The sequence below is a fragment of the Onthophagus taurus genome, chromosome 2, assembly GCF_036711975.1.
Source record: "Onthophagus taurus isolate NC chromosome 2, IU_Otau_3.0, whole genome shotgun sequence".
Taxonomy (NCBI): domain Eukaryota; kingdom Metazoa; phylum Arthropoda; class Insecta; order Coleoptera; family Scarabaeidae; genus Onthophagus; species Onthophagus taurus.
In genome coordinates this window covers 14,130,532-14,157,578 of record NC_091967.1, presented here as the reverse complement: position 1 = coordinate 14,157,578, position 27,047 = coordinate 14,130,532, and the positions used below count along the sequence as shown (strand labels likewise).

Below are 27,047 nucleotides of genomic sequence, written 5' to 3'. Positions count from 1 at the left end.
AAAACCATGTTGTTTCTAAACTCTTTACGTTATCTCTTTAATTACTTCTCTAAAAAATACTGATCAGGAATGTCCATTTACTTTGTCCATAATTTCAAAATAAGGGGAAGACTTTTCTTTTTAAATGGAGGAGATTTCACTAAGCCGGTTTGCTCCATTTCTTTTATAGTTTCCTATGTCTTCTTATTTCCAACTCCAGCGATTTCAAAAACTTTGGCTACAATAATTCTGTTCGAAAAGTATTATAAAGCTTCTGTTTTGACTGCTATTAAGATAACGTTATCTTGTCGAAACATGGTATAAAATTTACCTATCTAATTTATTTATTTATTATTTTGTTCCTATTTACCACAATACAATTATAGATACAATATACTAGAACAATACAATGTGTTATTTCTTATTTAACATTTTTGAAATATGTATTTTTGAATACATATAAAGATGATCAGTCTGAGAACTCCACTTTAACTTGTATAACTGTCAGGATTGATTGTAGATGTAGTTGGGTTTGCGTGGCGTCTACACTCTCAATTGGAATTTATGTAGCCGGTTACCACCATCTATTGCAAACAATGTGCGCTATGCAGTGCACGAAGCTTTGAAATACGTTTCAATTTAAGCTTTGGCCTTACGCGTTTTCATATTACTGTTCAATTAAATTTGTTATCAGGTTACGACCTAAATGAACATTTGCCGAATTGGTTCTCAAATAAAGAAATTGATGAATTTATGCAAACTTTACGTCCGATTTGGTTCAAAATCTTAATTAAATTTTAGGTCGCAAAATAAATGTTTACATTGGCTTTCCTACTTTAATTGAGTCCCAATCGATATTATTGTATTAATATGCATAGGGATTTATCTTATTAATATTCAACAGACCACAATATAAAAAGAAGGATAACAGAATTATTTTAAATATTTTTTTAATCTTATGAATCTACATTTTGCATGGTTTTGTTTTTAATGATTGATGGGTTAAGTTGAATACTAATTACGCAATCGGTTGTTTAAATTATTTCGTTTTATGATTTTAAGTAACCAAACTTTTTATTTTGTTTTTTGTTGGATGGTTAAAAACCAAACAACACCATTTTAAACATTGCAATTTCAACCTATTTGAATTACTTTGAATAATTGATGGTTTGTAGTTTGAAACAATATTTACCAATAAAATATTTAATTGAAATTCCGCTTATTGGAGATGGAAAACGCGGTAAACCGCTTTCAGTATAAATATTTCATCACGTTGTATTGTTATATTGATTTTGTGTCGCCATACTACAATCGATCATTCAGAAAAGTATATGACAGTTTCAGAACACAGCAAAGTTTTTTTAGAACAGTGCTTCAACTATTGAAATGAACACCTTCGATTTTGATGTAACTATATTTGACATAGTTTGGCCAACACGAATTTGTCTCACAGTTTAATCACACAAAAAGTTTTAGATTATAGATATGTTTTTATAACATATATGTGATTACTCTATAATTACAGGTATATTGCTTTTCGTAGACTAATTACCCAAATAAATAAAATAAATATTACTTTTAATTTTCTAAAAACTCACGAATCCAGATGTCATTTAGCATGCTAAAATTTAATGCTAATTAGGAAGTTGAAAATTACGTAGAGAAACTTATTAACTTAGTTTTAGCGCACCGTTTACGATGGTCTACATATAAATATCTAAATATCGTGGGCGTCGCGGGCTAATTTCATTTTAAATGAAAGCGGAGTTATTTAACAGTGAATGTTTTGCGTTGCAGCAAAATTTATACATGTCGAATTAAATGTTTTAAATCTCCTGTTACACATGCACCGGTTAATTAAAATGTCTGAAAACTGTTAACCGTGAAATATGAATGAAATTTTTTTGAATTAAATGTTATTAACGAATAACATGCATATTTACTTTATAATAAATGATATTGTACTCGGATACCGAAATTATTACATTATTACTGATATGGACAGATACAACATAATTTGCAAATAATTTTATGAACAGCTTTGAAAAGTGACAAGAGAAGCATTTTTTTTGTATATATCAAGTAAAGAATTTAATCGTTACTCTCATTCAATATTTCTGTTACATACGAGACGTTTCACACTATACATACCACGATTACAGTACATATTCAAATTAAATTTAGCGCACATCGCTTCACAATTCACACATTTCGAGGACTCACTTTCCCATTTCGCGTTGAGATGATTGTTACTTCTACAACGAGCACAATACGACTCTCTAGTGCAATCACCCGCCTCGTGATTGTAACCATAACATTTGTAAAGCCCTAAGGAGGCTTACAAGTTTATACATAGGAGAGATACACCAACCGAAATCAATTTCGCGGTGCCGTGAAACAATCGTGTACTTCTACAATATTCACCATTTCTTAATTTATACTATTACACTTTTTAAACATATCATCTAAACCAATAATCTTTTTTATTCTCTTCTTTAAATTCTATTCTACTTTAAGAGCAATTCGAAATATTTATAATGCGGTCAAGAAGTGAATAAATTATATTTTTATTTCAACAAATTCAGTTGAATAAGTCACCCCCTTGACCCTCACTGACTTGTCTCATTAATTCACCCATACCTTAATTCATAGAGTATATGAAGTCTTTTATATTCATAAAAAACAGCATGATATAATAGTATTTCCTGGATTAAAAAACATGTTTTGAATAGTTTGTGAATTTATTTAAGAAGCGTTCGTATCTCCTAATGAAGGCAAAAATTTGGTGAAATCAAGATGCACAAAGCATCACGCTTATAATCCCCTTTATTTGCAAATTTTAAGAACACTTCCGCATTCAAGTATGACACTCTCCGTCGTCTGCGATTCTCTACTAAGAATTGATTGCGAGGACCATGAATTATGTACAAGGGTTCAATTTTGCAACGGATCGCCCTTGGGCGAATTTATGATCAGGTTTGCAGATTTATTCTCCGTAGGCAAACCCGATGTAACGATTTCGAATGATTTATACATTTCTGGTTTGTACGAGCTACCAAAAAGAACAATATCTATAGAACAAACCACAAACACTTTTATTTGAGTGTGAGATTTGTCAATAAATCTTCACCTTTCAAAATAAATTGCTTTATTTAAGTATTTTTTATTATGTTTGAATAACTCTTCTTACAAATAGTATTTCAATAAGCACTATATTTAAGAGTTTTAGATCTTATCCTTTTAGTATAATAATATAGACACCTGGGAGGCTTTCAGTTGAATAAGAAAGAACTATCGATATAATGCATAAAAGCCTTTGTGTCGCCTACGGAATTTTGTAGTGAAAAAGAAAACTCGTCTGCGTGATAACGTTGGCTCGATGCTGAGGTACAGAAAGTTCAATAAACATGGCAGCCGAGAATAAACACATCTCGACGGAGCAACAGCAAAGCAAACGTCTATCTCTTACTCCCTACCCTCGCCTTTCGCGAACGAAGAGATAACAGCAGCTATTTCCACGCTCGAAAATTAAGCGAAGCTCCAATAAATTTGTACGCTTTCGCATTGATGTTCTTAGACGAGGACGTACTGTTATTTAAACTGCAAGAGATATATTGGTTACAGTTTATTTGTATACTTTGTTGTATTATATTACATTGTAATACATTCGGAAGGTTTTATAATCGATTTTGCATTGTAATCATAAATTTTGTTGCATAATTACAGTGAATTATGATTGGATATTAAATTATCGTCAAAAGTTTCATAACGGCAGACACAGAATAATAGCAAAAAGCTCAACTCAAACTTCTTCTGATAAAGCCATAAAGTTATACTAAAGTTTACGCTGAATATTACCAACTATTCTCTAGAATACAATTTAATGGGATTTAGTACAAAGTTGTATGAAGCAAACTTAGAAAAATTATTGAATTATCGAACAGCTTTTCCTCTAACACAATATTTTCTATTCCTATAATTAATAACTAACATATTCTCTAACAGTTAATGCATTATATCACTGAATGAACTTTGATATCCGAAAACCATTAGCAATAAATACAAATTCAAACGAGCAAAACTAGATAATTAAACTCATATTAAACGAGATTTGTTGAGGTTAATTATAGTTTCCTTTAATAACTCTGCATTAATATGTTTACTTCTAAATCCGATGTCAACCCAAAATATGAAACAGATTTAGTTCGATCCAGGAAGATTTACCGGATTTATCCTATAAATTTCGATGGTTAATCCAATTATCGAAAACTTTATTTATGGTAGCATATTGATGTTTTCATTATGTAAATTTCAAAATTGATTTAAATTCATATCAAAATTTATTAGTCCAAAGGAAATATAAATTCTAAGTATATGTTCCAAACTTTCATTAAATACTATTAACAAAGAACAATAGAGAAGTAATGGTTTCCACAAAATTAGTTATCCTTAATTAAAGCCAACGCACACATTATTCTGTATAAGTTTTACAACATTCAAATTGTTGTGTATTCACGGACAATTGCGATTAATTAATTCATTTTCATTGTTCAATCGTTAATTAACCCAAAACCTCGTCGGAATACCGTTCGAATACGCAAATTACACTTTGGTACCTTTAAATTATTCAAACAGTTTGATTGAGTCAGAAAATTCTTTCAATAGAACTTCCGCTCAATGTCAGTAACCCAAAGGCGATATTAAATTCCTTTTACCATCGTGTAGTTTTAATTACTTAGAAGTACATAACTCTATTTACTAAAGATGCCCTAAGTCTACTCAATTATGTAGAAATCTTAATGAAAATTAAAATAATTTAGTTAAAAAAATCGATTAAAATGGGGTACAAATTCTATAATAAATAAATCACAAACATATCGTTAAAGTTGTGTAAATACCTCTTGTTGGAATAACGAAGAGAAATGTGTTACCTTGCTAGAAACCCTTCGCTACACCAACGATTGATGAGTAGCTTGATCTGTTGGTCGTTCACCACCTAAATAAACATCGAACGTTTTGCAGGTGAGGTATGAAGGTAAATATGGCAACACACGATAAATTTGCTTGTTTGTCTTACTTGCACAAACGTTCTATTATACAGAAACTGTTTGCCCGAAATTTAACGTTATATGTTTATTTCATTAATACCACGATTTAAATATTGTTTACTCTTCAATCATACTAATGATACTTTCAATAAATAAAACCGATCAAAAAAATTTAAAAAAATTAAATGCAGTCTTCCAAACTCGTTTCATTAATTAAATCAATAAAAGGATGGAACAAAAACAAATTGAAACAATGATTTCTTTATATGATTACAATATTGTGCATCACATGTTACGGCTTTGCTTAACAATTGATACAATATTTAGATAACACATACTGAACAAGTTAAGTTGTAATTTTCAGTGTTCGATAAGTCGAGGTTGATTGCGGCCGAGGTGCTACATGCGTTGTTTAATATTATATCAGTTGTAGCGTATCGGCCACTTTCGTTGCCAACCTATGTCAGCCAAACATCGGTAGAATCGATGATAAAAAATCGTGAACTTTGTATTGTTAAGGTCCACTTTTATCATCCTCCTGATAAACTATCTGTGATAATCACCATGGTTACAGCGGATTTAAGCGCTCTCATTGGCTAAGAGCGCCAATTTATCTTCGGATAAATTTATCAAGAGGTGGTAAAAGTGGGCCTAAATGGAACACCCTATTTACAAGATGTTAGTGGTAACACTCGGAAATAAATTTGAGAATTGCAGTTTTTTTGTAAGATGCTCCTACAAAAAAACTACGATTCTCAAATTTAAGAACACAATACGAAATAAGAAATATGGTAACGTATTCCAAATCGACCGAGCGTTTCATAGTTTCTGACATTTCATTCAATATATCAAATAATGCAGACGAATCCATTGAAATGTGAGGCGATTACCTAGCCTCCGAGACTCTAAAAACGGAGTTCCAACAGCGCTTCTGCAACAAAGCTAATGTTAAACGAAATCGCACCAATTCTATTGAGCTCCAACGACCGCAGAAAAATATGTGCATCGCGATATAAGTCGTCGAACAATGGCTCAAATTTGTAATAATGCAATTGAAAATAAAAACTTTCGAATGCTTTTGAAAGTACGCTTACTTACTTTTGAATAACATTCACCAGAATTTAAAATTTATCATTGAGGTGGAGACCGATTCAAAACTAAACTTTTTGAATGTGACTTTTAGCAGGAACAAAAACGTGATCTGGTTTGAAATATTTACGACGTGTTTCAAAATGTACCATTTCTATCATTTTTCTTATCCTTCCTCCTCATTTTCTTACTTTAACATTTTATTCTGTAACACAGGCCGTTAGCGAGTTATTCATCACGCGTTGCATTTGACATTTAACCACGCGTAAAATATTAATCGGCACAGAGTTCGATGGAGGGTTTTCAAATTTTCATTAAAACATCAAAAGGAAGCTGAACACCAAAATTCAGTCTGGCATTTTTTTCTATAACAGACTATAACTCAGCTTTGCCCTCGATTAACAGCATTTCTAAATCGATCCATGAGGCGAGCGTTATGTTCCTCTATTTTACACTTTTTCAGTCAATTGATTCTAATGGCTACCATAAAGTACCAACACAACCGCGATCACAAAGCATTTGCGGTAATACTTTAGAATTCTGTGATCTGGGAGGATTATTTAAATATTAAATATTTAAATTAACTTAACTGTTTGAAATTAAAACTTGTTCCTTTCGTTTTTACCACGAGAGACCCATTTTCATAGAATAATAAATAAAAATGTTAAATGAAAGCTTACGTAATCAACAGGGCGCGAAACTCGTAGAAAATAAAGTGTCAAGAGGTCATTAAAATTATTATAATATCCATTAGACGTTCACTTGTAGTTTAAAATAAAATCAACGAGGTCGTTTAATTTCATTAAAACCGCAGATAAAACAAAAAAAATTATCCACACGCGTTGGGCGTGTTAAATGAAAAACAATTCCATCTTTTAATGTGTTGCTTTGCATTCAACGTTGGCGGCGATATTAAATTCTCGAGTAGCAATTTATATTTAAATGAACCCTAATTCGTCAAAATAAAAGTCGAGAACCGCTATTAATATGCATCGAGTTGGACGAGACGTCTTAACCGGGCGATTAGAAATGCGAACAGTTCGGAGTTTTGGTCTTGCCAAGAAACGGAGGAAAGGTACCAACCCAATAATGTAGACGTTCTTCGTTGTGCCTCAAAAAAGTTGCACAAAAGAAAGTTTTTATATTCTATTATTACTGTAATTAGTTGGTGAAAAGAGAATTTAAATTCTGCTATTTTTGGTCAGGTAATGTTTTAAATAGTCGAAATTCCGGGCCAAGTTGAAATAACTAGAAACTAGAAATCCCTCGAATAATCGGATATTGTTTTGACGAAAGCGTTTAGTTAAAAGTTTTAATTAAATAATTAACTAAAATGAAAAAATTAAAAGTAGACATAAACTAAATTAAAAATAAACATAACAGATTTTCAGTTATTTTTCGAGAACTTGAAAATGACAACTTTAGAGTAGAAAATATTTGCGTTTACAACAAATGAGAATCATCGTGTTTTGAATCAAAACGTAAAATGTACACAAGATTACATAAAACAACAACAACCCCTTCTGGCTTTAATGAAAGTATACGAGTGCTCAATCCACCACTTTTGCAATCTTTCCACAACTTTTTTAATCACAAGTGATTTCAGTTTTACTATACGAGATATTATTTCTTAAACAATAAACAACTTCTCGCAACTCATTACATATTCATCACCTTTGACCGAGAATGACTAATGAGATACAATAAAAAAATAATATTTAAAAATAAAATAAAAACTTTATAAAAGACTACATACTGTTTAACAACTATTTCCAACCCAACCCAACCCAACCCAACCTAACCCAACCCAACCCAACCCAACCCAACCCAACCCAAACGAGTATTCGAAGACTTTATTGTGATGGTCTAAAATCCTACATCTACTAACAAGCTCTTGAACTTGTACCAGATACTGTTTATAAGACTAAATATTGTATGCGGATGGCTAGACATTGCTTGCAAAAACTAAATATTGTTTACAGAACGCTAGATATTGCTTGTAGAGAGCTAGGCATATTATGTAAAACACTAGATACTTCTTGCAGAAGACTGTATACTACTTGCTAAAGAATGTAGACTGTTTCTAGAAATATGATTCCTGTTTGCAAGAAACTAGGTGTTGCTTACAATAACAGAGTTGACTGTCTGTATTAGACTACATACTGCTTACAAAGACTATATATTGCTTGCATAAGAAGATATTGGTTGTAAAAGACTAGTTACTGCAATGAATGGCTAGATACTGCAAATTCCCTATAACTAAGACTAGATACTGCTTGTATAAGACTAGATATTGTTTGTAAAAGCCTAGACATTGCTTGCAAAAACATTGTTTACAGAAAGCTAGATACTGCTTGTAGAGGGCTAGGTACCGCTTGCAAAAAAATAGTAAAGTAGTAAAAAGGTAGTTGTATTGCAGAAGACTAGTACTACAATGGATGGCTAGATGCTGCTAATTCCCTGTGTCCAAAAGTAAATTTATGAACATCCGTGACATTTACACTATCACTTCCTTTGTGAATTTTGTGTTTAAATTAGACACTCATTCTGTTTGTTAACGAATATTGTCAATAAAAAAAGCGAATAAAAACTCTAAAAACTATATTACATGTTTTCTTAAGTTTTGTGCTTGATTACGTTTTGTGGTTATTTCTGAGCAATATTATTACAGAGACTTAGAATATAGTGGTGAAACAGAATCATCAATCATCCGGAACGTTCCATATAAAAGTGTTTGCTATGGCTGATATAGCGAATAATCGACTGAAACACAAACTTTATGTTTCCACGACACAAGAATTCTGAATAGACCTGAATAATGAATGTATGTAAGGAAAACGTGGTAAAACACAATCAAACGCACAAAATATCGCCTTAGAGCTAAATTATTTTAATTACAACATTTGTATTTATAAATTACTACTTGCAATTAAAGTTTTTAATAAAAAAAATTCATATTCATATTTTAATAGACAATAATTGAATAGATTAGATGTGACAACTTTGAATATTAAAATGATTAATTATATTTTATGAAAAATGGTGGATAGAGTGACGCTTTTGAAATTTCCCATATACGATGATCAATGGTCATTCAACTTCACGCCCTTCATCCATGTTTTCATTGTCATGTCTAATATTATACTTTAGAAGACAGTTCACACCATTACGTTCAAGTTCGATATCTGAAGAGTACGAGTAAAACGAATTGTTTAGCAGTCGGTCGATATTTAATTTAGACGTTTAATACTTTATTTATGCGCTTTACAAACATAAAATGTACCGGCAATAGTAATTATACAGTGTTGGTTATCTCACAAATGCAACCGCGCCCAGCATAATTTAATTTTGCTAAAATCAATATTTTGGTAGAACCACGTATTCCAGTTGAATCTTTTAAAATAAATACGTGAAATATTGATTACGTTTTATTTCGTTTTAGTTAGTAAAGCGAATGGGTCAGATGTCCCGCGGTGAGGACAAAACAAAAAGTATTTTATGTGTATACCTCATAAATAAGGGAGAGAATTTTCAGGCTACGCATGTACTACGTTGGAAATATTCCAGTAGAAGGGACAAAAGTCATAAAAACTTCACTGTAAATCTCAGCTATATTGCTTTTATCAGATAAACGAGGGTATTTTTAATATGCCCGATCTAATTTGCAGGGTAACAATTACAAAAACGATGTTATTTCATAAATTAACAAACATCGACGTTGTAAGATTTATGTGGATTTGTTTTTTTTTTTAGATGGAATTTTGCGGGTATCCCCCGTGACTATCGCCACATCTCCACAACATCAATCTACAAAAATGTCGATACGATCTCGCAGAATATCGCTTCAACTCCAGCTAGTATTCGGTTTAATGTTTATTTTAACGGAATTAATACAATGCGAGGATTTCCATTCAAATATAACCCATCGCATTAATCTTACTGAATCGGCAATCGAACCAACGCATTCCGAGATCGTTAGTGGAAATATTATCCAAGCAAACACGTCTCGCATCTTGAACACTACGTATAAGATTAACGGGGAGTCTTCCAATAAAAACATTAATACTTTCCCAGAAAATAAGAGTCACGCAGAGCAAATTTTGGTGGGGAGATTTGATGTCGAGTCGGGAGAGAAAAAGAACGCAAATAACGTTTTCACTCCGGTAGGAACACAGAATGGTAAAAATGGGACCAATCGAAACGGACAAGACAGATTAGGACATCGTTCGACTAAAGGAATTAAAATTGGGGTCATTAGAGAGGGAAACCGAAAATTCGTATCGAAATTCGAGGCAAATAATTCTTCAGTAAACAGGTCTGTTTCGTCTGAAAATCCTAAATCAAAGGATACCGTACTATCCCTAAATCCCGAGAGCTCGTTTAATGAAATACTCGCCAATGGATTAAATAAAAGTAAAGGAGATAAAATGCTTAATTTTAAGGAAACCAAAAACATTTCTTTAGTAAACGATACAATTACCGATTATCTAAACAACACTTCTCAAGACGAACAGATTAGTACTGATAGCTCTAACACAGTATCGACAGACTCCATTAATCGCCCTAAACCACTGGTAATTAAAAGGACCAATTCATCACCGGAACCTACCAATCAATCAGGAAGCGATAGCGAGATGTATCTAAGTGATGAAGAGGCATTGGCAGAGGTGACAACGACAGAAGGGTTTCATTTGTTCACTGGAAATTTAATCAATAAAGAGGAAGAGGAGGTAAGTTCGACCTTCTTTAGACATAACAAATTGGGGTCCGGCTTAAGACATTTTGCTTGTATATTAAGATACATGATTTGTGGCATTGTGAATTGTAAGTTATCACGCTCAAGCTTTAGTTAAGAGTAATTATACTCTATCAATATTGGGGTATTGCATTAATTACGCAAATTAATTATGTCTATGATGTATTATAATTGAAGTCAATCTTATCATTTGCAGATTACTGTGCAAGAAGAGACCGAAATATTTTCAACTATAAATAATGATGTAATCAATATCTCTACTAGTACAAATTATCCTACGACTGTAATTTTAACAACACAAAATGTCGACAAGAAGACTCTTTTAAATGTAACTAAGTATTTATCAACAACGTTGGATTTCAAACAATTTGAGTCCACGACTCTTTTTGATTACGATTCTTTTAATATATCATTAGACTTCGAAAACAGTAATGAATCTGACGGTAATAATACTTCTCGAATTGTGCAAGAATTTCCATGGCCGGTTAAAAAGGAGGCTGTTGTGGAAGGTGATATTATACTAGGTGGGTTAATGATGGTTCATGAAAGGCAAGAAGAAATTACTTGCGGTCCAGTAATGCCGCAAGGTGGAATACAAGCATTGGAAGCTATGTTATTTACGTTGGATAAAGTGAACGAGTGGAATATGTTTCCTAATATTACAATTGGTGCGCATATTTTAGACGATTGCGATAAGGACACTTATGGATTAGAAATGGCTGTGGATTTCATTAAAGGTAAGAAATAAAACATTAAGAGTTTCTATTCTTTTTTGTTCATACATTTAGATGCGTTCGTATTCGTGTTTGAAATTACAAAAAAAATTGATAATATATTATTCACCTCAATGCATTAGTAACACAAGAAAATTCGTAATTTACGTTAATATAAATATAGCACAACATACATTATGGATTAATTCTGAGATATCCAAAGTGGTAAAATGTTAGGTTACTCAGCGTTATTAATTTCAACTTTTCTAAGCTTTAAATACACATTGGCTTCAAATGGAACATGTGTAACAACATTATTTCAAAATTTAAGTGGAAACTCACTGTTTATAAATTACAGTCATAAAGTTGAGATTAACAATTCAATTTATACATACCAATATGGGGGATTAAATATAAAAGAAAATATAATGAATTATTTTGTAAATTTCGAATCATTCGAACAACTTGAAGATCTTTTACACCGAATAAAACAAAATGATATACATTTCTGCAGATCACTCTACGTTGTTGAAATATATCAAGATGGGATACAAGAAACCGTAATTAATAAATTATGGAAAATAAATATTTATAAAATTATCGTTATTCATAAAGATATCATTTATACGATAGATTACAACAAATTTAATTGCATAACTTTTCAAGTAATATCATTCAATTGCAATGAGTATAAATTCAATTTTATTCCAAAATCTTGTTGTATGAAAGGAACTTGGTATCTTTATCCACCATTTTCTATAAATCCGTACGATTTTAATAAACCTGGTATTGTATTTGAAATAATAAAATTTATTTCTGAAATGTACAACATTAAAATAATATGGTCGAGAGAAAACGGTATTGAATATGCGCGAGAATATAGCATCAACGGAACATCATTTCGATTATTAAAAGATTTTAATGAAAATGTAAGTGATATTCTGGGAGGATTTTGTGTGATACCTTATCTAACTAAACAACACTATTTTGAAGATTTTGATGTTTCCGATACTATGGGATTTTTGCAAATGACGCTGATTGTGCCAAAAGCTAAATCAATACCGACATTACCTGCGTTAATTTCTTTATTTACACCTTCAGCGTGGATTCTCATTTTGATAATGAATATAATTTTAGTTACTTTAGTATCGTTAACGTACAACTATAAGTTGGTTCGCGTTTATTTCAACTTCGTTTTTGGATTATTCACTATTATCCAATTAAATTTAAATGTTCCTACCGCAATTAATCAGCAAACAGGTAAAATATTATTTCTAACAGCAAGTTTATACGGGATAATAGTTACATCTCTATTACAAGCACAATTTTATAGCATAACAACAAAACCAATTAATGCGAAAAAATTAAAAACCGTTGATGAAGTAATTAATTCAGATTGTCTCATTATGATTAATCCTGTTGCAACAGAATACATAGCACCAAAAGCAACTCATTTTGAAAGAATACATTACATAGAAGCTAATTCAAGAGACACACTTATTCAAAAATTTAGAAAAGACCAAAATTTTGCTTTTGTCGGCGTCGATCCCTTTTACTTTTTAAATGAAAACACGTACGATTCAATTTACCTTTCATTAACTTTAGCCAACATACTTATTAAACATTGTCATCCAATGACTCCTTACATAAACAATGGTTTAAACCGTGTTAGAGAAACTGGGTTTTTATACAAATGGCATAAAGGCTCTTATTATAACAAAACTAATAATAATATAAATCGTAATGATATTCCGTCACCTATTAAATTTGAAAATATTGAATATGCAATTTGGATTTTGATTGTAGGATTGAGTTTAAGTACAATTACTTTTATTATTGAAATAATACTAGGAAACATTTTATAGTTTTTGGTGTGAATATGTTGGAGTTTATTTATTTTAGAGTGAACAATAAATATATGTAAATTATTTGATAAAATTATGCTAAAATAAAATGTCTCGAGCATTTTATGTTTAATGTGTAAACATTTAAAATAATAAATTGAATTATAGAAACTTCAAGGTGGATGGCGTCAAGTTGCGAACTTACAGTGTTACCTTTTGAATCTGAAAATTTAAAGCTCGTCTCGTATCTTCTAAACGTAGATCAAATGTGAATATAACAGGAAAGAATGTGGTTGACAAGCATTATTGTTTTCATCCAAAAATCGTTAGATTAGCTCTACTTCATGCATGCGAGTGAAAGTTCCTCATTGTAAAGTAATTTTATTAAGTTTTTCACAATTTTACACATAATTTAGTTCTAAAAAAAGTATTGTTTGAAAAATCATAAATTTAAAATCAATAAAAAAGATATCTTCATGGACACCCTTATACATATAATATGTAATTGAAAATGCATTACACCAAGACAATAACGTAGAAATAGCTAAAACCAATGTATCAATATCCCAATTCCACTTTTAAATAATAAATATAAAAAAATAGATTTTTATACCACATTCCCAAGGCCTTTAACATCAAAGAGAAAACAAAATGTCAATTTTTGATTTTATACTAATTGCACAAAAAAATTGTTATTTTCCATCAAATAAATTTTCAAGTGTTTAAAGTGATATTTTAATATGCTGTGTTAAAAACTTTTTTTAACGTTTTTCTTTGTCCCCTTTGATCTGTTGTTATTAGCAACTTTGTCACCACTATCATCAAATCTTTTAAATTCCGTTGATTTCGTTTGAAATATACCCAAACAACGCATTATATAACATGTGCTATATGTAATAATACTGCAGTAGATGTCGTATTCTAACATGTTTTACCCCTAATCCATCCTCAGAAAGTCCACTATCCGTAATCTATTCGATATCGAAACGGTCACAAGAGGCTAATGTCGTAAATAAGGCCACGTAATTGAATTCTAACTCAATCTTCATTACTGTTGGCGACTTAATTGCTTGCTCTGCTGCAAGCGTGTAAGTGGACCAGTATAGTACCCATCAGATCGTTTTAGAAAAGAAATTGCTTTCAAAACTCCATCAATATCCTATTACTTCTTGTTGATGGTATTACGTTTCTATCATTACCCATTGATTTTAAATTTATTGCAAGATATCGACTCACAAGAAACAATAAATAACCTAAGTATTTGTTTTTAACATTTAAGAAATAACTGGTATTTAGCATCTGTTCCATCTAATTGAATACTTATTTATAAGTTGAAAACGTAAGATGGGATAAATAGCAAAAGAATTGAATTCCAGTGATTAAATTCTTCTTAATGGTAGGGTAGGGCTATTAGGGTTTTCAATTGGCAAATCGATATGGTAAGGGTAAAACGGAATTGGAACCTTTAATTATAACCCCGAGTCTTTTGTCTCTTTTAATTAAGACCTCGTTCTGATGTCGTAATTAGGGAAAAATAGGTTTAAGGAATTCGTGGACGATTAATGTAAAATTTAGAAGGGTAAAAAGATATGAAAAACAAAAAGCAATTTTTTAAAATGTATCCTACATGCGTTAACCGTCATAAAATTAAACTGTATAATCCTCTCAAGACAATCTATTACAATTAGCTAGAATTAAGTTGAGAAAACACAACAAAACGTCCCGTTTTAATGAACTTGCACAAAAAATTTTAAATTAAACCCTACCCAACACAATTAAATTTAACTTTAATTGCAAAACTTACTTCAGGTCGTCTTCGTAGGTGAAAATTTAATTGCATTGTAAGGCCAAATTTTAGTAAAATAGTCACACTTTGTCTTAGCGATTGCGTGTTAATTAACACGTTCTCTCAACCTTTGTGAAATACTGAATGTGCACATCATCGGGTTGAAGGTCTAAATCGTATCTTGTAACTATTTGTAAGTCGGTTTCGTCGAGGTTTCAACTTGCAAATTGTCGAGGAAACGGGACATGTTCCTTTGCAAATCTTATATGCCCAACATGCAATTGGAACTGATGACGAGTTTCTGACTTGTTCCCTGAGATCATTAATCACTCAAAAGAGAGACTGGTATTGATCGCCTTACAGAAAGTTACGAGTTTAATACAGTAAAACCTTTAGATAACGTATCTTCTTAAAACGGATTTCGGATATAACGTACAAAATATTTTTAAGTCATGCTATTAATAAGACGGTAGTTCTAGTTTTAATTGTTATTCAGCGCTAGATTGTTGTGTATTTTTATTGGACTAAAAGTAGAACTAACACTAGACCAAGGACTAGAAACATTCGGGTTTAGCCGTACGTCTCTTAAGACGGCTAAACCGAATGTAGCTAGTTCTAGGCCTAGTGTTAGTTCTAATGCTAGTGTTAGTTGTAGATTTAGTTGTTATTTAGCGTTAGCTTGTTGTACATTTTTCATTGGAGTAAAACTAGAACTAACACTAAACCTAGAATTAGAAAGTTTCGGGTTAAGCCGTCTTAAGAGACGTATGGGTAAACCCGAATGTTAGTTTTAGTTATTATTCAGCGTTAGATTGTTGTATATATTTATTAAACTAAAAGTAGAACTAACGCTAGACCTAAAACTAGAAATATTCCATCTTTCCTTCTTCAACTCCATTAAATACGTGAGACAAAAATTCGTTTTAAAATTTAAATTAAGTTTTCATTTTCTGATTGTATCTATCTTTCACAAAAGCTAATTTATGTTTTATTTTTGTTTTAGGTAAGATTTTTATCGTCAAAATGAAACCGCTTTAGAAAAATAAACTTGTGTTTGGGTAAGTTTGTTCCTTAATAGATTGAACGCGTGTCGTTCACGAGGCATCTGCCCATATTAACCGAATCTTGGCACTCACGTTTGTTCGTTTTTACTGTTATCGCTTTTGTGGCATGTGCGTTAGATGATCACTGCACCAAAAACGATAATGAAAGGTAAATTTTAGGTTGTGTGCGCCAAAAGTCATACAAACAACATTTTAAACGTTTCAAATCTTGAGAGTTCATATCAATAAAAGCTCTTATTCGATAAACAGTGCTTTTTGTGTGAGGTTTTTTTTTTAAATGCATTTCGCCATAACAACGCTTTTAGTTTACTGGCATTCTGCCCAATGTTAACCATCCAAGATTAAAACGTGAAACGGTTTTATCGCGAAATAGAACTTTTTTACGTTCAATTCCACGATGTCCGATTTAGTTCCATGCATAATTTTAAAGTAAAAAAACAACCCCAAGTTTATCACCGATTCAACTAGAACAAAACGTCTTTTTACTAGAGCTATGAAATATATTGTCGCCAATTTTATGGTAAGCCCTAAAAAGTTGAAAACTCGCAATTTCTAGTATGCAATAAATTTGAAGATTAAGAATTAATTAAACTGAATACCCAAATTTAAAGCGTTAGCTTTGTTATCCCCCCAACAGATGGCTGCAGCTTTCAGTGGGGGGGTTTATTGATCGTCTGCTCTCGCAGGTTTCTAGATATCTCTACCACTTCCATCTAGCGGTGATTGTACAAATTACGAAACGAACGACCTAAACTACAGAAATCATCCCATTTTAACACCAAACAAAAGGAAAACTTTGATTTAGTAATAAGCGGTGACATCTCACTTAATTTACGAATATTAAATTTACTAAATTTATGTACAAAAATAACTGTGTATGTTATTGTTGATTTAATCAGTTGAGTATATAAAATTTTACGTTAATGCTAAAGCTATAAATCGATATTAAATTTTATTACTTCAATAGATTTACGGCTTTGAACCCTTCAAGAATGATTAAATTTTCCGGAACAATTTAAAAAGCAATAATCCTGAAAAGGGTCATCCGATTGCTACGGAATTGACGATTGCGCGAATCTCTGAATTTAGAATATCAATTGCGCATCGATGGCCTAATAGAAACTTCCTTCAGATAACGTCAATTAGGACGCAATTTCCCTTTAGAGGAATTTATCGGATCTCGAATCTAGATATTTCACTTGGATTTCGTCAACCGGGGCAAAGAGAACAATTCAATAAATTATTTAAATTGCCTTGAACGTCGATGATATTGCCATAAAACTCTTGTGATTAATTTAAATTTTAACGTTATTAGACTTTCAGAATAAAGAAGAGAAAATGAAGGGGTTTGTACCTTCAATCTATTTTTCTAGAACAATATCAAACAAAATAAAATAAATTAAAAAAAAATCTAATACGACTTGTATTTATTTCTTATTACTTCAACAGAAAATAATTTTAAAATTATATACTGGGAAAGTTACTTAGAACAATAAACTACAGGTAAACAACCGCAAGGCAATTCAACTCAGGAAAGTACTTTACTTTACCAAACTCGGTTCTGTTTGTTTTCGGTTCAGATTGTATCTTTAGCCGAGAGTTATTTCCTTCATATTTAGGTATTCTATCTATATATCTTCATCTACAAACATTAATCTAAATAAGAGTCGGGAAGTTGAGAAAACTTAATAAATTTGTTGTTATTACAGTGTTTGTTATTTTGTGTTATCATATTGGGTTCGCATTAAAATGATTTATTTAATAGAATAAAGTGATTGTGGGTTTCGCTCCTTTTTTAAACCGTTTAAGTAATTTCATAAGAGCATTAGAAGGATTAAAGTATTTGTGTTTAAATAAAAATGTAGAAAACCTAAACATTTTTTTAATTTTCTAATTGATTTATTAAACTAGAAGCTTTTTCATGTAAACAGTGTATCTTCCATTAGACTTCCTAGTGACGGTCATCAATCAAAAACTTAACAGACGTAGACGACCATTTCTTAGAAGCTGAAAGACACGTATGTCGTTTCCGTTCTTCCTACGTGTGCCATTTAGTTTATTTCTCTTTTGCGAGCGTCGCGCGGAGCGTTCATTTATCAATCTGCGATACAATCCTTGGGTTTCAGACGGAGACGTCGGCGTCTCGACGCCGATAGTTTACCGGTATTTTATCGATTCCGGAAATGGAATCGCTCATTCTGTCTGGACGGTATTGTGCGCTATTGTCGCCTGGTCCATTTTGACTAATGACGCTATCCGAAACCAACATCAGCCTAAATTATCTGTTGTACCTGGATAATTTAGAGATTGTTCCATTGAAGTTTGATAGAGAGAATCTTGTTAACGTTTAGATGTAACACTTTTAACTTATTGATTATATTGAACTTAAATGTGAAACCATTTAGTTTTCTATCTCCTGTCTAAATTTAAGGACATCTTTAAAGACCCTTCGTTCCGTTGTGTGACACTCCGCTTAAATTTTAAGTAGACTACCTTCAAGTGGAGATCGCCCTTCACTTTTCGTAGGAATGATTGAAAACGTGCCGAAGGTAAAAAGGGCAACCTTTTTCAGCGTTCGTTCACATAATATGGTTTCGCTGAAATACTGCCCGGCGAGTGCTTTTGACAGTTCCCTTTAACGCCAACCGGAAGCCCGTGTTTTTCTTCGTTTTCCTTCTGTGGTCTCTGATCCTACGACCTGTTCTCGAACTCAGCCGACTTGTTTGATGATTTGTTTTTAGGCTCGTGGCGAACATGAGGCCGACGTTCACGGCATAACAATTAAATAAAAACACCAGCTTTTCTTTGTTTTCTTTCATATTATACGCTCAAATTAATTTATTATTGTTCTGATATGGTGTGTACGTGAAATATTTATTGCCAGTTGGTCGATATCGTTTTAAAATAAATTTTCATTGTTAGGTGTGGTTGGTCGCTTTTAAACTGTCAGTTTTCATTTATAAAGTAATATAACGTGACTATAAGGTGAATTATTATAGAAAAAGCTGTTTTTGATACGATATAAACGCCTAACAGCAAAAATATCATACAATATTACTTTCTGAAAAGTAAGAACTAAAATGAAGATTAATTAAGTACTGCAAATAGATCATCTAAAATTCATCCATGATATCGTTAGTACATAATAAATATAGGACAAATTCGAATGAAGCTATGTTTTCGAAAACCTGTCTTCAGAATACTTCTTCAAACTACTTAAAATAATCACTGCACATATTGATCATCAATACGGATTTATGACCTATCTACAATAACTAATTCGGCGGAAGTAACGGAGTTCATTAGTAAAAGCATGGATAAAAGATAACACTGGTTTCATAAAGACGTTGGTCATCTTGGGTCATGGACTACACTAGAATATCAAAAATCTGAACTATAATTGGAACCACAGGTAGTACGGATTACCAAATTGTTCGGATTTTCGAAAATAACCCGGAAAATAACCCGAAATAAATAACAAAAGCTGGACTTCATTACATTCCGGTTGCCTCTTCACTTTCGCTGCTCTCTTGATCTCTAGATACTTCAACTGAGGTTGCAATACCGTTGTCATCAAGGATTTCATATCCCAGATCATTTTTGTCTATATCCAACCATTCGACAACACTAGATTCGTCACAATCAACGTTGAAATAAACGTTGTATGAACAGCTCTGGCATAGAATGGGGATGCCCCAAATATTGTTTATCGCTAGGGTGCGTTCCGATTCACCGCCATGTGACGTAGGGTTTTTGAAATTCTTTCAAAATCAAAGTTCAAATGTCAAATTTTAACTTCCATTTGTAATCCATAACAATTATTTTTGTGATATTGTTAATTTACATAAAAATGCTTTAAAATTAACGCTCACTCATTTAACCTACATCAACCTATTTTACAATTACTTACTTTTTATAAAGTCCAAGATGACCAAAAGCGATTATGATGTGAGGATATTTTAGTTTGGTTTATGCTGGGATTATCGACGAGATGTTATCTGGCCCCCTTATGGGACTCCTGCCAAACCTCATGGGGCTGAGCAACTTAATCCACTTACCAAAATTAAAAAAAGCACGTTTTTGTCAATATTTTCATACCTGTAGCTGTACTTCGAATAAAACTCACGCAAATCAATCCGTTAAACGTAACCTAAATAAAACTTGAATCTGTAATATTTCCGGTTGTATCTAAAACAATCTCTTCATATCAACAATAATCATCTTTCTAAAATGAAAAAAGATAACTTTTTATCAACGTTTTCTTAATGCTTTTAATAAATATTTAGTCTCAAAGTACTTCGATCCCTTTATCATTATTTTATCAATAACATAACAAAATAATTTCTTGACCAAAATCTTACACTATCTATCTTGTTCTACTCTTCTTGTACATCTCCGCTCACCGCGGAATAGGTGGTGAGATTGAGTGGGGATATCTTCTGGTAGATAACAAAATACCTTCAGCCCTTGCTAACGTTTATTATCTTTTGTTTACTCACTTCAATTAATGAAGTACGGAAGAGATCGCTTTCTTAATGCTCTCCAAAGCTATGAATCAATCAATAGTTTTCCTCAAAAATGATGTCCAGTCATTTCATCAACAAAATCAGTCAAGCAGCAAATTCTTCGTTAACAATAATTTAGCTTGACACTTGTAAGTACTGTTAATCTTAAAGAACAAATGCTTTCTTTTAGCATTGAAATAAACTTTTTAAACTCTCTAGTGATACTTAACCGAAATTTGAGTTTGCTCAAACACAACTCTGAAGTATTTGGGAAGCATTATTTACAAATGCAACCAATCTCCCTTCGTTTTCCTTAGATTGAAAACTTTTCGTTAATTATCTCTGATCCGTGTTCATCGTTTAACACAAAGTGAATAAATTTGAATAAGCTCGCAAAACGGATTTTTCAAAAATAAAAGTTTCCAAAATGCAGTAGTTTTTCATGGATTAGATTATTTTTGTTATAATACATATTTAAGTATCGTGTTACTAATATCAGTTATGGTCGCTTGCGGTTGTGGCAGTAGAATTTAGTTTGTTAAAAAAGAATAGCATAGCCCTTACAATCAGCATCGTCAAAAGAATAATAGCCCAGGTCGCTTGCGGCCGAGGCAGTAGAATTTACTTTGTTAAAAAAATATTAACGTAGTTTCTACAACCTGTACCGTTAGAAATTAGTAGCTGAGGTCGCTTGCGGCCGAGGCAATGATACATGTTATTCGGATGTAGGTTGATATGATATTAATTGTAGTGCTTCGGCCGCAAGCAACGTTATTCCAGAATGTTATTCGGATTTGGGTTGATGTAATATTAATTGTAATGCCTCGGTCGCAAGCGACCTCGCCTTAATTCCTTAAATCCATTGTCTTTTGTGAAGAAGCCGAGGCTGAGACAGTGCTATATGTTATTCGGATTTTGATAGATGTAATATTAATTGTAATGCCTCGTAACTTACTGTTTGCCAATGCCCTGAAGATTTTTATTTCATTTCAATAGATTATGGCGTTCTTCAGCGTGCGGCTAAGTGCTATCTATTCCTGTGAACATATAAAAAAATTCTGGAAAGAGATATAGCGTTAACTATTTAAGGTAGTAAAAGTCTGTTATAGTTAACATAACATACGAGCCGTGTTCGGAAAATAAATACCGTTTTGATCCCTGTATTGCATAAGATTGTCACAAAACGATTATAAATGATCGAAAATTGTGTTCCCGTTGGGTTCCCAAAATGCTCACAAAACGAAGCGATTTGGAAGTGCTGTTACAATATTGTGTATTATTTCATAAATTTCATAATTCATATTAGAAATAACTCGATAATTATTTCAATAACGACGTTATGATCTAATAACACTCAACTGTTCATCAATAATTCCACATTAATTCCATTTCCTACCTAAACCTATTCAAACATCACCACCACAGTTACCACATCCACTCGAATTCCATTGATAGTACACCAAACAACTCCACCATTAATAATTCATTGGCTTCATAATTCGCATTACACGAAGCGGTAAATGACTGCAATAAATAATGAACTAAATTATGAGGAGAATGACGTCCTAATGAAAATGGTGAATAGAATGGCCGTGAACTGTTCAGCTTTGTAATCACATCAAAAATTGGAGTAGTAGGTGACCAGAAAACCGTGGCCGATTTACGGATATAATAATGTCACGTCGTCATCTAGGGGTTGTTTTTGCTATAGAAGGATGCGAACTCGGCACCGCGCAGTCTGGCACAGTCACGGTCACAAACTTTGTCGCGCACGCCTCCTCGCCCACCACGATGGTATGAACACTTTAAAACCAGTAGTCGCCGGCGAACTGCGTGTTTGGTCGTGCCAAAACCGGACTCAACCGGAACGCGCGCGCGTTAAGTTAAACTTCAGAGAACTTTTCAAACGTGGTAACGCGCTTTCGGCTAGTAACAGGTAACAAGTTTATGCTCGGAATAAATTTTACCTAGTCAGATATTTTTTAATATTTAATTTGAGCTTATTACTGATTCAAAAAGTTTTTGAAAAGTTGCAAACTGATAGCTATCTCAAATTGAGAGCTTAATATAGTTGATATATTACTGGAATATTCAAAATAGCCTAAAACTTTTCCTAATAAAACTTTAAATATATCTATTTAATTAAATAAATAATTAATTTTATGCATGTATACTTTTATCTTATTATTTATTTAGATTTATTTAAATCTATTATTCATAAATATATTTATGAAATAATTGGGCGAAAATAATAATTATAATCGTTCCCTAAATACCACACATAATTATAAAATATTTGATTAAAATTTCACAGCTTTCAAATTAGCGTTAATAAGCCGTATTTAATTCGAAGTGTAAACCTCATTTAAATAATTTCGAATTTAATTATTTGGAACGAATAATAATTAATGCAATGTCGTGTAAATCCTGATTCATGTTATTTCAACACAATATTTTATAAAAAAAATTTAATAAATCATCTTAAATCTTTCCCATCTTAAAACGACCTTGTTATATTATGTTATATTTCGGAAAACAACGTTTTGGTCAATTACTGGAGCTTAAGCAAAATATAATACAAGCGTATCCAATTAGAGGAAGTATGTTAGAATTTTATATGTCAAAAAGGAGCGGCTTAAAGCAATGTTAGGGGTGGGTTGGAATCGACTAAAAAGCATTATACCCTTCATTAAAAATTCTCTTTAGTAGGAGTGTACCTCCGGGATAAATTACGCCAAAAATCTGCACGTAGAAAATTTCGTTGAAAGCACGTTATCTCACAAAACGAAAAACTAAAATGTGTTCGCGATCCTAAGAACAAATCCGTTTTCTGCATACAAAAATATAAAAACCAAGCTTTATAACCACTATACGTGACTAGTTTGGTCAAAATATCCCAGTTTCTATAATCACATTTAAATATTCATGTCGAATTAGAATTGCCGGCTGGTGAAAAGGAATTGGGGAGTAATTTACATTTAGAAAAAGATGCAAATAAGTTTTAATCTTTTATTAACTTTATCCAGTAAATCAGATTTAGAAGAAATCGCGTTGCATTAATTTCATTAATATACAGTGTTTCGATTTCAATTCATTAATATATCTCCTTAAACTTACTCCATAACTTTCAATAAAGTACTCGAATCATCCAAGAATGTGGGTTATTCTTTCTTGTTAATACGTTTCCAATTTGACAAGAGCAACGAGAGAGTATCACTAAAAATGCGATATAGTAAATAACTACGAGGTGCTTATTTTGTCGAAACAATGAATTGTACAGTTTTTTTAAGTTTTAATGTATGGGTGATGGTTAAAAATGAAACGCGTGTAAAGCTTGTAAAAATCATAACATTTTGAATCCTATTTTTTTTTCTAGTTTAACTAATCTGTTTCATTTGAGTTTTCTTCAACAAACAATATCTTTCAGCAACCCTTGTAAGCGTTGGATTAGATTGGGCTTTCTTGCAGCATAATCTACGATAATAACTTTCAAAATGCGTTCGCTCAAGAATAAAAATTTAGGACAATTTTTTTAAACAAAAGGTAGTATCGTCAACTAAGAAGCGAGTTATAAATCTAACGTATTAATAAATACAGCAAAACTTCGATATAACGGACCTCGTTAAAACGGCTAAACCCGAAACTTTCTAGTTTTAGGTCAAGTGTTAGTTCTAGTTTTAGTTGTTATGCATAGCTAGATTGCTGCATATTTTTATTGAACTAAAAGTAGAACTAACTAGTATAGAACACAATTCGAATTTGTGTGCATTAAAATTATTTATTCATTTTAAGTGTAAATTAAAAATTTTTCATATGACGGACTTTAGGCTATAACGGACACTCCCTTCCCCGTATTAATCCGTTATATCGAGGTTTTACTGTATATATAACAATAGATATTAATCCGTACAACACACAAAAAAAAATTTAAATTAAGTAAATATCATTTTTGCATTAAATTTCGTTAAAGATTAAGTTGAAATTTTAGTACTTTGATGTTCCAATTAGCGGTTGACAAGAACACTCCAGTGCTTATAAAATGAAGATGACCACTTCTTACACAACATTTAAAATTTCCAGAAATATAATTATCCAAAGCCCTCCCGTTGCTGTGGAGACGTAAACTTGTTCATGCAAATGAAGATTACCTTCGTCTCTTGGTAATTGTAGAAACGTTCCCGGTCCGCACACAATTTACGGTCGGTTTATTTCGACAAGAACGGTTGTGCATCAAGTTCGCGCGGCATCTCCGCAAATAAATCACGTTATTTGCGCAATGTCTCCTTGTAATCAGGATGGTTTTAGATGAAATGTATACACTAAAACCTCGTTATCCAAATTGCGGAATATTTGTTTTAAAAATCCGGCTCCTTCGCCATAATTAATGCCATCAATTTCTAGGAGTTTCTTGATTAATGTTAAACTTTTCAAATTGTTATCAACAAAATCCCCATTAATCCTAATAGATCGTTAAAATCATAATCCGTAACGAGTTTGACGTACCGTTAATAATACCGGATAATTAAACTCGTCTGTCCTATCGCGCTATTTGCCACATGTAAGCGATATTCGGTAATGACTGCGATGTTTCAACGGTCAAAATTGCAGGATAACGTGCCCAATCTGACCGTTAACAGTGCTCTCGATAAATTGGGCCAGTTTTAACCCTAGTGCACAGTTTAATTCCGGCTTATTAAGTTAATATGACCTGCAAACGTTTGTTGAGATTGATCCGATTTCCCTGATTTAATCTTTTCTATATACCTATAAAAGACTAAGTACTAAATAAAAAAGTCAAGAATTAAATATTTTATATGTAAAAGTTTCCTACAATAAATCTACATCGCTCCCTTGTACTGGTTTGATCGAAGTTTATTTATAAATCGAAGTTCTGCTTTTATTGTCGGTCGTTATATCCAGCCGATGGCAGTTCTGATTTATGTGTAAACGTTAACAAGTGATCTAAATGAAGCTGCGAAACCCCAAGTCTGGGATTATGTTCAATAGAATCACGAGAGTTCACCTTTAATATTTCCTGTCAGACGAATAATCGTATTAATGATATCAAAAGTGAAGCTTTTCCGTTTAAAATTATTATTTTTATAGTTTATTTTCATCATTAAATATCATTTACTATCATATTTCATTTTTTCATATCTTAGTTAAATCCTCGTGTTAATAAATATTATTTATCATATTTGAAATTTAATTTTTAAGATACATTAATACGTTATTGATAGATTTTAAAAAAAATAAACTTCTTTCACTTCTGCAATCACTTACTGAAATACTATCCAGTAGCAAATAGAATTCTGTAGTAGGGACTAACCTTTGTGCTCAAGTGCCGCCATAGAAGTGGATTAGGCATGGACTAGCTTGTCCTATTACTCCATTATAGCGGCGCCACGAAAATAAAGTTTCGTTTTTCAACATTAATTAGCTTTCATAGTTTTCAATGTTATTAACCCAAGATCGTGTTAGCTCAAAATAAGCACCGATTAGACATTACTGTGTTAAATGTGTCTACCATAAGATAAGGCGGTGGTGCCTTATCTTGCTTTAATAAAAAGAAAAACTTTAATTTCTTCTCTGGGTTAAAATCAGACACTGTCTCTAAAGGAGATTATTTACATTTTACCAATACAAGACCAGTCTGTAATAATATTATTTTTGACATTTTCACAACTTGTTCAAGTCGCCAACAGTATTGTGCCATTACAGTAAGCTTTTAGACTTCCATTAGTGCGCAATTTGAATGGATTAAATATTTACATTGATTTTCTCTAGCGTTTATTTTCAACAAATAATTTTTAATTGGTTAATAGGATTTATCTTACTCTTATTTTTTAATTTATCTTGATTCCGTACCGATATCCGTTCATTAATACATTATGGTTACATTTCCAATTTTCTCTTTGACCTATCTACGTTTGAGTAGGTCACATCTATTAGTTCTGTAATGGAACGGGTTCCATTGTGTGTGTTCTCTTCAAAGGCAGAACATTTTATTCTTTTTTTATAATGTTATAATTTCTTCTTCAAAGTGAGTTCAAACTCGAGTAGCAACTATTTAAACTCCCATTAATGTGTTAAGCTGAAAGTAGTAGTTTAAAATTACTGTATTTAATGTTTTAAAACTTTGAAATATATTAATTAATCGATGTTAATACTTATTCTATTAAAAGAAGCTATTTAAACTAAGCGAATAAGATTCTTAAAGGGAACGTAGAAATCGTAATTCGTTAAAGGAAATAAATAGTTTG

At 31.9% G+C, this 27,047-nt stretch overlaps 1 protein-coding gene across 3 annotated transcripts in view; it reads left to right on the top strand.

Annotated features, from left to right (window-relative positions):
* The window catches only part of LOC111426943 (metabotropic glutamate receptor 2-like), a 127,212-nt gene that overhangs the window by 42,084 nt on the left and 58,081 nt on the right, over nt 1-27,047 (top strand). For 2 of the 3 annotated variants that reach the window (XM_023061850.2, XM_023061851.2), the window contains exons 2-3: nt 9,870-10,846; nt 11,069-11,609. In XM_023061850.2, the coding sequence (XP_022917618.2) occupies nt 9,932-10,846; nt 11,069-11,609 (1,456 nt within the window). In that variant the 5' untranslated portion in view covers nt 9,870-9,931. Of the gene's footprint in view, nt 1-9,869; nt 10,847-11,068; nt 11,610-22,612; nt 22,721-27,047 lie in introns of those variants that run through there. The other variant, XM_023061852.2, reaches the window with a different exon arrangement.